The sequence below is a fragment of the Emys orbicularis genome, chromosome 10 (assembly GCF_028017835.1).
Source record: "Emys orbicularis isolate rEmyOrb1 chromosome 10, rEmyOrb1.hap1, whole genome shotgun sequence".
In the NCBI taxonomy this organism is placed as follows: domain Eukaryota; kingdom Metazoa; phylum Chordata; order Testudines; family Emydidae; genus Emys; species Emys orbicularis.
The window spans coordinates 23,514,363-23,527,250 of record NC_088692.1 but is presented as its reverse complement, the minus strand read 5'-3'; the positions used below and the strand labels follow the sequence as shown (position 1 = coordinate 23,527,250).

The following is a 12,888-nucleotide window of genomic DNA, read 5'->3' as shown; positions in this document are numbered from 1 at the left end:
CTCAACGTGCAAAACGTCATTAGTAGCATCACAAGTGACCAACATTTTGTGCAGTTCCATGGGGGATTACAGCCATGAAGTCCAGCCTGCGAGAAAGATCTTGACATCCTTAAAGTTCTGTCCTTCGCTAGGGAACGCATGTGAATCACAGGGCAACAGTCATTAAAGCCCACAGAGCACTCAGTGGTGGGAGTGGAGGCTGGGGAAAGTGTATTGAATGTAGACAGAAATAATCCCATGCCATCATCATCCATACTAGAGTCTAATGAGATACATCCATAGCATTTAAAACAGTTGGAAGGAGCCTTCAGCTTAACAACTAGTAGGGTGGAATACATGCAGCGCTCAGTATGTTTGTGGCTTTGAACATCCTGAGATAACTCAGGTATGAGGTCTATGGTGTTTCAGACAACCATGCCCATAGCTATATTAAGGAGTCCAATTTGAGGCATAAACATTCTCTTCTTGTTACCAGGAGACTTTTTATAATGGGGTAGAAATTCAGAGATGGAATTATGCTAAATGACTTCTAAGAAGCACAAGGACAATATTGATTGGCATTTACAATGTTCAGCCCTTCTGAAATTAATGACTACATCAAAACTGTACCATGGGAGGCAAATTGATTGAGTAATGTTAATGCATACAGTCACTCCCTTTCTGTGTCATAACAATGGTGATATAGTAATATGCAAGATAAAGAGAAACTCTCACAAGGAGATGTGAAATGAATTCAGCTATACCAAAAGTTTTTATACTGAAGATACTAAAAATGAAGATCTTACCATGTACTTTGTATGCAATTATAAAAATATTATACACACCACCAAATAGAGGCAATATCCACATAATAAATTGCAGAGCCAGGTAGTAAACGACTGTAGCAGGTTCTACTGACCACCTCACCTACACTCTGCCCATTAATTCAGCTCTTCTGAGATTTATTATGTGTCTCAGAATCTCTCAAACTCATCCAGATCAGAACTTTAAACCACATCATCACATGTGTATTCTCTAGAGAGATAGCACTATATTGTGCACAGTATATATATAATCCAGTACATATACATGAGCACACACATGCATACACACAGCTAGATAGATAGAGGAGCTTTAGACATAACTGGGTCATTCGCTTATTTTTTTTTAGGTTAACTTTGTTTTCAGAGTGGAAAAGAGCACTGGGAAAATAACTCTTTCCAATCAGGAAGAAGCTTACCTGAAAACTCAGTCTGATTCAATTTCCAGTAACAATCATATTCTCCTAGAGGGAAGTTGACTTTAGGGAAGTTTGGTCAAGGTGAAATTGTAATATAGCGAATATCAGTTTCAATCTGAAGGGCAGAATAAATGACTTGTGAAGACTTGCCAATATCCATGCTAATCATAGCAGGGTGTATAATCTTGGTTAAACTTTTGATATCTAAATTAAACAACATAATTTGATACGGAAATGGTTGTTACGTCATCCTCAAGCTGTGAGTTAGCAAGGCGTTAGTTAAGGTAACAAGCCCTCTTGTTACAACTATAGTCCTTGGTTTTAACTCCAAAATACTAGTTGTAAAATCCTGGCCCCATTCAAATCTATGGGAGGCTTGCACTGACCTCAGTGGAGTCAGGATATCACTCCAAACATATGTTCTGGAATAATACAGGAAGGTCTAGGGAGAAATAAGCTTGCTGTGGAGTGTGATTAATGGTTATACATAAAATGTGGGAAAAGACTACCCTTGGATAGTGCTACCTCAAATTCACCTGCCACACCAAGAAAAGGGAGTATTTCTAGTTTGCAGTACAAACATTATAGAAGGTGGAACAGTTTTTATAGTATCCTATGAGAGCTTTAAACTATTAAAAGCTGCACGCAAATTCAGCTGGTGTTTCTATGGCAAAGACTCACATCTACTTATCCACGGCTCACCTTTCATTCTGTTCTGAATCCACAGGGATAAATTGCACTCAAATTAAAGGTCTGGCTTCGTTTCTTGTAGCAACTCTTGACTTCTATGAGAGCTGATCCCACTTGTGTCAGGCATGAATTTGGCTTACTATATCTAAAACTGAAATCTTGATCTTTCCTTTTAAAGTACCTCTTCCTCCCCTACGCTCTGGTCTCACTGACTGCACGACCAGCTTCCCATCACTCCAGCTCATCACATTAATGCTATCTCTGATTCTCCTCCCACCCCCTTTCTCCTCTCAGATCCGGGCCCTTGCAAAATCTTGCTGCTGTTTCCTCCGCATCATCAACAAAGTTCATTCATTCCTCTCTATTCCTACTACCAATATGCTAGCCAATGCACTTAGCTATATGTCCTTACTGCTGCAGCCTTCTTCTCCCTGACTTGCTGTGTAGAGGATCAAAATAACTCTGTTCATTGAACTAGTGGTGAGATAAAGGAAGACAGAAATAGTCAGTTTTTCTTAAAACCAAAATGTTTAATTACACCATGAGACAAAAAATAAACTAACACCGAGATCCCTTCCCCAAAGTGATAGAAATTCCAAGACATCCTACTGTATCAGAAAAAACAACTAACACTGCTACTCCTCTGAAACCTGTTACTATATCAGAGTAATTAAAGGCCAAAAGCTATCCAAACAGGTGAGTGCCTCTGGGCCTCCTACCTGTGTTCCCTACAGGTTTTGCTACCAGTAGACACTACCTTCTCGCTTGATGCCATCTTAATTACAGCCATCTGAGAATGAAAGGAGTCTAATTTATAAAGGCTTCAGACCCCTCCCCTTTTTCATCATGCTTTGCTAAGGAGAGAGCAATAGTCATGCCTTCCCTTCCCCATCCCATCTGTTACCAGAGTGGCTCAACCAGTCTTAGCTGGTTACTCCGCTGACTTTAACACAGACCACACCTGCTGTGCACCACACTCTGAATCCAGCTTTTAGGTAAGGAGATAAAACTTACTACAATCTGCTTCCTGGTCTTATCCTCTCTTTGACCCCCCTTGTCTCAGATCTCCAGTCCATAGGCGTGGAGAACAAGTAAAGCTTGTTATCAAGCACTAACACTTTCCCCAGGTCCTGCTCATCGTCTCACCTGGATATTCTTGCTCCAGTTCTGCTATATGTCTCCACCAACATCATCTTTCTTTCCTTACACTCTGACCACATCTGCCATTTCTTTGAATTTCTGCACTGTTGCTTCCCCTTTTATTCAGCTAAGTTCAAACTTTTTCTATGCACTTTCAAAAACAAATGTTAATATTTCCCCCCAGCTGCATCCCTGCCTTCATCCCCTCCCTTAGCTCTGTTGCCAGAGCTATTGTGCCTATACCACAACCCTCTGGTCCCTATACTCCAGTCACCATTTGTTTCATCCACCCTTTCCCAGCTTTATGCCTTCTTTCATAGCAGCATATGCATGTGAAATAGACTCCCTGTTACTATACAATCACCTTCTTCAAAAACCCAACTTATTCCATTAAGCACTCCACTTATAATCATATAAACTGTGCTATGTTCCTTCTTACCTTGTACCACTATGACTGTAATTCCTGTTAGAAAAGGGCCTGCGGGCTGGCACATCACAATTTGGAAATAAGACGTAACATTCAAACAGCAGGGTGTACTAATCATTGGAGAAGCTTTCCATGGGAACTGGCAAATTCTTCATTGCTTGGAGTCTTCATATCAAGACTGGACGTCTTCTAAAAGGTATGTTCTAGTTCAACCCTGAAGTATTGGGCTTGATAGTGTTCACTGATTTAGCAGTGAAGTATAATTTCTTCCAGAGCAGAAATTACTGGGTGAAGTTCTATGACCTGTTTTATATAGGAATTTGGACTAAACGGTCCCTCCTGGCTTTGAAAATCTATGGACAGTGCCTTAAAGTGAAAATAAAGGGCCTTAGTGTAACAGCGAATCAGACCCTAAGGATTATGGATCCCACCAAGTGTACAGCATGGGATACATTTATAGAACTATATAAATATTATTAGTACTAATGCACAGATATTCTGGGTCAGCCCTTGCTCTCGGTTATGCTGGTGTCCATCGCAGGTAACTCCACTGAAGGCAATGGACTCAGGATTTACACTAATGGAAGTTGCAAGCACAGTCTGGCCCTTTGTGTTCAACACAGATAACTACAACAGGCTGTATAAATCGGAATCATCTGTAACCAAGGATACCAAATGACCCTTTCTCCTAACAAATTCTAAAACAGGCTTAAAAAGAATAAGTGTTGTGCTGTAGCAAAAAGGCATGAAGTTAATATTCCTGTAAAAGGAAACTATAAAGGCTTGGCAATAGGTGAGGGTATAAGGTGCCTCTGCTTGGAAGCACACAGAATAATGCTATTAACAACAATAATGACGTAAAGAACGTTCCTTTGTTTTTTAAACGACTCATTCAGAACTTTACATCCACAAAAGTGTCTGGGGGGAATCTGCACATCTCCTAGAATAGCTCATTAGCCAGGGGATTTTATTCAGCACAAAATTAGCACATTTTAGTAATCACATCAATTCAGTTAGTAACAGGGAACAAAAGAAATTCATCTGTATGTTTTTTAATGCAAGTCTTTCCAATCAGGAGCAATAAATGTGGAGAAGGCCATAGCGATTCACAGATATTCAGAGAGTATTCATTCTGCTTTTTTGTGACAGAGTGATGATGACTGAAGCCATCTATGTGACGGTGCAGTTATGGGATCCATGAAAAACATGCCTATAACTGATATTAAAATAATAGAAAGTTGATGGTGCTTAGTCCTGCTTACATTACTAACACAGGTGAAATCCAGGTCTACTGAGTAAACTGAGCAACATATGGCCTCTGCTATTTTTGATCTGTTCTATTCAGGTGCTTAAACCAGATCTATATCATATCTGAGCTCTAGAGACTGCAGGCTGCTTCCTTTGCTATGCTCTGGGACAATTGAGCATATCATACTCATAATTTGTAACATCAGTAGCTACAAATGGCACATTTTACCATCAGTGTCAGGGCAGAAGGGCAAACAGTTTAGGCATGTGAATAACTCATTTACTTTACAAATTAAGGCTCTACATTAGTTGTTCCAGATTTCCTGCTTTGGCTTATTAACACCTATGCAACTGGTGCTTTGCTTTGCACATCCCATGGAGTCTCTAACCAGTGCTCTCTTTTGGTTTGTGTTTGGCCTATTTCCATTATCCCATGGTGACAAGAAGAGTAAATGGAAGGAAGTGATATGGCTGCTATGCTGTGGTACAGCTGGTGTGCAGAAAGTCATACCTGTGAATATATCTGGTGCGTGTTTGAGGAGTGTAACAGCCACAGGAAAGCTATGCTTTGGCCACTGTAATGAAAAAGGTCTGAGCTCAGTGGGAGGAAACATCCTAGAAATCTTCAGCAGATGCCATATGCAGTAACAGGTTTGCATTTTAGCTGCATTTAAAGAAATTAAGATAAGTCAGAACTAAACTGCTCTTAGGCAAACTTTACCTTAAAGATAACTATACAATGAATGAATAAATGAGTAGCTTAAAAAGGCTGATGACATCATGAAAGAGAGGACAGAAGATGACTTAGGGACTGAATGTATGCATGACACTGATAAACATGGTACTGAGTCTAAAAGAGAATGTTCAGGAGGTGAATTGTTGAATGGAGGATTAAGTACAGGCTGGGTGAATAGTATTGATGACTACATACGGTCAGTAGATTGCCCTGGGGGACACTTTTTGCCTGGCTGTTGAAAATAGCATCACTGCTCATTGCAGCTGAGGCCTCACTTCTTGTAAATGACTTCAGACATAACAGGATTAGTGAGACCACAGCTTCATAGTCAGGTGAGGCTATGTTTGTCACTCAAGATTCTTCTATTGAGCCTCTGCAAACCCATCTAGCTGAGTTAACTAGGTTCTCTGGGCAGCTGTATGGTTAATGAATACAGATGATTAATGCAATATTTTTGCTGCAGCAGCAAGCTCTGGAAATTAGCTTATTGTGAAAGAAAACAGGGCTGCTTTTGTTGTGAAAAAGATGCAGAAACACCACAATGAGCCTCTCTATTATATATAATCAACTCACATATTCAACTAGTATCATATGACTGAGCAGCATTAGACAATTCCAGGTACTTGGCTATCAACAATAGTAAAATGAACAATCCATCTCAAAGCCTTTGGTTCCTCTCTACTCTTAGGGTTACAGGGACCACAGACATCTCCATAAGCAGTATGCTATTTTAAAATCATTTATTCCCTAATCATGATAAATATTACAATTGTCCCCAGATAATACACAACTGGGACTGCTGTTCAAATTCCTCTCTAGCATTTTACCAGATTAATTGTTGTCTTCACCTGACATCCACAGCTGCAATGTATAATCAGAGTGGGGAGAGCAGAAATAACAGAGGCATGGGGATAACTGTGCTTGTAATGTACTGAGTTGTATTTTGGTGTTTGTAAGATACTATTTGAAATGTTTCAGTATATATGTGTGGTGTTTCCATTGCTGGCTATGGAAAATATTGGTATTAATTAAAAATATTACTTATAAAACCCCATCAAAGTCATAACCGAAAACAAGGGATTTCACAGCTGAAGGGGCAACAAAAAACTTTGGGCTGGAGTCTGGCTCTTTTCACTGCTCTTGTAGGCAGCAGACATGTAAACAGCCCTATAGGCCCCCTTATAACCACCAGCTCAGAGAGCATTCTGGGAGTTGGAGGTGCATCCTCATAGCACATAAGGCGGTGGGGATTCTCAGCTGCTGTGGAGTGACCCAAGGGCAGCTTGGAGGGGGGGCACCGCACTCCCTGATGAAACCCAGAACAGGGAAGGTGCCAAGCTACCTTTGCCCCCCACCACATGGATTGCATGCTCTGGGCTGCACCTCCTAGAGGCACAGCACCATGTCCTTTAAACACTGCTTTGACTCTTTTCCTTGAGCCATAAAATAGCCCCTTTCCATTTAAGGACTAAATTCTTGCTAAATTACTTTTAAAATGAAGAAAACTGAGTGTTTTTTAGACAGAAGCAAAAGAGAGCCTAAATCTGTATCACCCTCACTACAAGGCAGGTGATTTTAGACCCCAATTTACCTTCATCCCAGACCAGTCTATTATCATGCTCTCTTTTTACTTTAGCAATTTGACATCAGAGGAGCTGAAGCAGAATAAAAGAACCTTCCCTTAATGCCCCACCTACATAATTTCACGCTTCTTTGTTACATGGGCCTTTGTCATATATTATTAGGCAAGTGTCACACATTGAGGTCCTAAAGGGTTAAGAGACACTACACTATCTGTGGGGAAAATAATCCCAGCTGGCTGCCAACCTGTTTGGCAGCGTTTGTCTTCCAAAGAATTTTTTTCAGCAAAGCCCTTAACCTCTGAAAGTACACTGTGTTCATGAGTTGCTTACCACCTCTGCTGCATCACAAGCTAATCAGTACTTCTCCAATTTACATGTTCCTCACAGCTGCTGTGGGAACACTCTGCTTTTGGTGACTGCTTTAAACTTTAGAATTAAATAGAATTTGGGTGTGGGAACTCTGCTGGGGGAGGGGAGACTAGATGCCGTGTAGGAGTACAAATTGAAAGAACAGCTTTAGCAAAGTAGCTGGGACAGTGTTAAGGGAAATCTTGCTCTACTGTTAAATATTTGTGTATTTGACAGTTTTGTAAGCTTACACCTTTTCAGTACTTTCAGATCCTTACTTGCTTTTGGGTGTTCTTAACCTTTAAGCTAAAATACTATTTAGTATTAAATATAAAGAACACTATATTACAGCCCAAGTCCCCAAGCTGGCATTAACTTCTAAAAAGAAGGTGAATTATAGCACTGTAAGAGGTTTCTTAACCTCCAAACCCTAAAGTGACTTCATTAACAGTGTACAGAGCCCTAATGATATAGCCCAGTGCTGTGGCTAGCAATATGCTACCTTTTGAATTATCTGATGCATTCTGTTCTTTAAAAGAGTTTCATAATTCTCATTTTCAAGGAAGTGTGTGAACATTTGGGGAAAGCACAAGGTTAGGGGAAATTTAATGTGGCTGACTTCTTAGAAGAGGGACCACTGCCCCACACCCATCATAGTGACAGAGTGCTCATGTCCTTTTGAAGTAGATATCATTTCTGCACTGTGATTTTCTTCACTGACATTCATGTGGTTTGGTTGTGTAAGAGAGTAGCTTCTTGCCTACAGCCTTGGAATTTTGTATGCAGTTTTTAAACAAAATTAGACAAGCCCAAGCGAGATAATTACCCCAGACAAGGGGATGTCATAGAATCACTCCTTCACAAACCATGCAGAATGCAGCCAAGCATAGTACAGAGGCAGTTTCAACAAGGTTTTTTTTTTTTGGGGGGGGGGGGGAAGGGGGGGATTGCAAAAAGTATATTTATTCAGCTCCCTTGCACTTTTCTTCTCAATATTAAATTTTACCCTGGACAACACCTAAACTTTGAACATCAAGAATCAACCATTCCTACTCCAACTATTACATGGGGAAGGGTGATTACAGATACTCAAAGACCTCCATAAATCTCATTTCTTTTATGAAGTGAGGCAACTCAGCACATACACAGTTGGCCTCCCCATTAAAATAAAACCAAAAAGTTACACTCCAGTACCCTGCTCCTATTGATTTATAGGGGAACTGGAAAAAAATCCAAATACAGACTTATCCTTAGTATATTCGGTTTCATTTCCATTTCTTTAGATCAGAGGTAGGCAACGTATGGCACGCGAGCTCATTTTAGGTGGCACTCACACTGCCCGGGTCCTGGCCACCGGTCCGGGGGGCTCTGCATTTTAATTTAATTTTAAATTAAGCTTCTTAAACATTTTAAAAACCTTATTTACTTTACACACAACAATAGTGTAGTTATAGACTTATAGAAAGAGACCTTCTAAAACCGTTAAAATGTATTAGTGGCATGCAAAACTTTAAATTAGAGTGAATAAATGAAGACTCAGCACATCACTTCTGAAAGGTTGCCGACCCCTGCTTTAGATTATATAGTACCTGGGACAGAGAGCATGTCTGTCTTTGTCTGCGAGCACCACCAATGTTACTGGACCAGCTCCTCAGCTAGGGGTAAATCAGTGAAACTTTGACTTCAGTGGATTACTATGATTTACCCCAGCTAAGGACTTGGCCCATTGTCAACTCCTAACTGATAAACACAGCGATCAGAAAGACACCAGGGATGCTATTTTTTAAAAACTTTCACAATAAAGTTTATTACATTATTTTCATTAGAAATATTATAAAATAGAATATTCTGCCCAGCAGAAAAATAATGCCAGAGTTTAAAAACCCTGGGTTTGTGCAAACAGTTTGTGTAAACATAAGAAGTCAAGTGTTCAGGTTCCATCACAAAATACAGTAAGTTGCTACAAATATAAATTTGGTCACTCCCAAATAGATTAAAAAACCCAAATGTTTTCACACATCTCTCTCTCACACACACATGCGCACAGTTAATGCTGTATTTATATCTGAAATGGGAAAGATTTCAGGTAGTCCTTTAAAACTGGATTGAGAGGGATGTGGTTTAAATTCTCTCTCCCGAATGTTGCCACAATGCTTTTCCGGCAGAGCTCCTGCAATGGCCGTAAACGGACTTTGCGTAGTGGGGTGACCAGCACCTTCCTCGGGGAGCTTATATAATGTTCCAGTAGCTTAAAGAGACAGTCGAAACTCTCCTTGCTGCCATCCAGGCTGAAACGCCCAGCCTGGAAGTTTATTCGGATGCTGGTGGGCCCAGTAGCAGTCTTAACACTGATGGCAAAGAAGCAATTTTTTTGTCTGCTGTCCCTGATGAGGAAGGTGCCCTCAGGCTCAGATTTCAGCTTCTCGTGGGCTGCGCTGACAGTCAGTGGACCCCAGTAGAAGCCACATGCATCCAGCAGGGCACTCGCTCGGGTGATGCTACTGAAATCCGCCTGTGAGCGGAAAGTTCGGAAGTGTGTGTCGCTCTGTGCCTGCCCAGTGTTGGACCGAGCCGGGCCATGGTAGCCTCTAGGCCGAGAATGATCCCGTGCTGGGGGGTCAAGTCGACATCTCGGGTCTGCTGCAACTGCATTATCTGCTGCCACCTTACTGTGCGCTACCATCCTATAGACTAGACCAGCGGATGCGGTCTTCCATAGCGTCAGTGGCCAGGGCAGTGCAGCTCTCCAGCGGCTATTCTGAAATTCCAAAAGAAAAGAAAATATTAGATCCTCAATCTGCGTAAATTAAGTGACAGTCTTCCATTGACACCCCTCTGCTCCCTTATAAAATGAAGCCCTTACTCTGTAAATTTACACCCAGCAAACAACTGATTAACAGCATCACTTTCTGGCTAGGTTAGTAATCCATTGCTCTTGCAACATCTGAAGCTCAGAAGTATCCAGCCAAGGAAACAGTTACAAATGATGCGGTTTTCCTACTATTAGTCATAGAAATGCATCAGACTCTGGATCGAGTTGACTGATGGGAATCTCTTTTTCAAAGCTTACTTTCTATGTATATCCTTCTCCATCAATTCCTTAACCTTGCATAAAACCACTTATTATAAAACTACTGATTTGCTCTCTTCCTCCTCCCATTTCCCAGATGTAGATGACTGAACTCAGACTGTATTGTTCTTTGCATTATGTGGGGAAAAAAGCGTGGCTAAAGGAAAGGTAAACTCTGCAGCTGGGTACAAATCCCCAGAAAATGGATGGCATTGGCTGAAATGAATGGGTGGCATTGTATGATTCAAACGTGATTGGCAGTGCAGTTTGTAACACTGCCAATTTACACATAATCCTAAATCTACTCTCCGTTCTTCAATAAACTGGAGAAGCAGCCATAGAAGTCCACTTCCCATCCCTTGTTCCACCCCCCAGGGATAGCAATGTTACCACCTCACTAAGCCTACACAAAGCAACCTCTATGAACCCTTAAAGCATTATTCCTCTCTCTCTCTTTTTTGTATTGCATGCACTTTAAGTGGCCCAATCTAAATAGCTTCCTATTGATATATCTTTCAGCACCAAGGGCCAAATTCATCCCTGGAGTAATTCTTTTGAAATAAGCATTGTTGTACCAGCAATTAATTTGGCCTCAAACGTCTACCCCGACAGCATGGTTCGATACATCTCTGCAGGCTGCCTTGACCTTACTGGAAAGCATAGATTTTAGGATTTATCCCTACAGTCAGTTATAGATCTGTACTGGCAGACTGTTGAGAAAGCTTGAGGCATTCTCAGAAATGAATCCCCACAGCTGTCTCACAAGTACACAGCAACATGCGGACATAGATGCAGAGACAGCACTTAGCTGGATTCCTGTCTCTGTGAATGTGACAGCCGGACATTTGAGTTTAGTTTCATTTAGATCATTTTACTGACTGAAATAGCAATCATAAAATCCTGACATTAGCAGATAACTTAAAACAAGCAAAGTATGGTTAGGTTTTCCTTGTATGGCACATGAAAGAAACCAAGGTCAGCTTTTCTAATCATTGGGTGAGGATCGCTATTCAGCATTCAAAGTTTTAAAAAAATCAAGGCACTCTGAAGGGTGGATGGCTTTAGGTTTAAAACAATAAGATTCTCTAGAGTAAACCATTCACCTCCAGGAGAGAAAAAAAAATATTTATTTTTTTTTTGGTAGGGGAGGAGGAGTTCTATGCACTTCACTGCCGGTAAGCTTGAAAACACAGCTGCTTTCCTGTGCCTCATTGCAAGGTCCCAAGGCAGTTTTTCCTACGAGCAGAGGTTTTGCCCTTGTGTCCTTGGCCAAAGTTTCCCCATCCCGGCCCAGCTAATGCTGGTCTGTCAGTTCGCCGCTGCGCTCTACCCCAGAGGTAACTGCTTTTCAATGATGCCGCAGGATAGACACGTCGCAAGGGGTTTGGGAGTCCTTTCGGCAAGCAAGGTGTTAGCTAGAGACTCAGCGATGTGCAGTATTATTATGATTCTGCTACCTTATATTCCACCGATCTTTAGCTCTTTAAAAACCCCCAGCGTTGTGCAGGCTCGTGAGTTCTTGCGTCAGGGCCAGAGATCATTCGCCGCGCTTGGAAACTCCTTGAACGCTTCTCGCTGGAAGCGGACTAGGGCTCGCTGCGCTCCAGGCTAAGGGACACCAAAGGCTGCGCGTGGAAGCCCGCTCGGGACTGCCCTAGCAATGGCTTACAAAGACAGCGTCCCTTACCTTCTCTGCCCTGAGCCGCGGGGATCAACGCTGCTCCTTGAACGGGCACGGGGCACCATAAACCCGAGCTGCGAGCACGGCCGCCTTGCAAGCCCGTAGCCCCCGCGCGGCAGTGGTGCACTCGTAGGCCTGGCCCCTGGAATAGCACAACCATAATCTGCCAGCGAGTCCTGCCTGGCGCCTGTAGCAATCCCAGCCTGCCAGGGGCTGCGCGGCGCGCTGGAGCCGGACTGCTCTGCCTCCGCTCATCGCTCGCAGTTTTATGGCTCGGGCTCAGGTTCCCGGGCGGCGGCGGCTCCTCCCTCCCCTGCTCAATTCGCAGAAAACACGTGGCCGCTCACTTTCACTTTCCATCTGCGTCAGGCGGCTGCAGCTCGCGAGGCTCCGGGCGGGGGAGGGGCGCCAGCCTATTGGTTTCGCTTCCAGGGAACCGCAAGTGCCAGTTCAAAGGAACCCTGGCGCGGGCCCGGAGCAGCCCGCCCCGCCCCGCCGCTTCCTCAGAACAGCCGCGCCCTGGGCGCTCCCGCGAACCTGCCTCGCGCCGGGCCCGGGCCGCGGCTGGCGGTAGCCCAGCTCCTGGCGCGCCTCGGAGAGCCGCGGCGGGACCGCGTCCTGTCAGCCCTGCAGAGGCCCGGGGCTGTGGGGGCGCGAAGCCTCCAGTCCGGAGCCCTGCGGGAAGCGGCCGCTGCAGGCAGGTTGGCCCCCGCCTGTGGGCGGTGCAGCGCAGGGAGGGCTCCTGG

At 43.2% G+C, this 12,888-nt stretch overlaps 1 protein-coding gene across 1 annotated transcript; it reads right to left on the bottom strand.

Annotated features, from left to right (window-relative positions):
* Positions 1-9,176: 9,176 nt before the first annotated feature.
* SOCS1 (suppressor of cytokine signaling 1) lies at positions 9,177-12,379 on the bottom strand. Its single transcript, XM_065412238.1, has 2 exons — positions 12,149-12,379; positions 9,177-10,149 (listed from the first exon to the last, which is right to left on the bottom strand). Exon 2 carries the CDS (start codon positions 10,072-10,074, stop codon positions 9,451-9,453), a length of 624 nt encoding a protein of 207 aa, XP_065268310.1. The 5' UTR covers positions 10,075-10,149; positions 12,149-12,379; the 3' UTR covers positions 9,177-9,450.
* Positions 12,380-12,888: the final 509 nt, after the last annotated feature.

Coding starts and splice junctions, on each gene's coding strand:
- SOCS1 (XM_065412238.1), bottom strand. CDS start 10,074: ATGGTAGCGCACAGTAAGGTGGCAGCAGATAATGCAGTTGCAGCAGAC.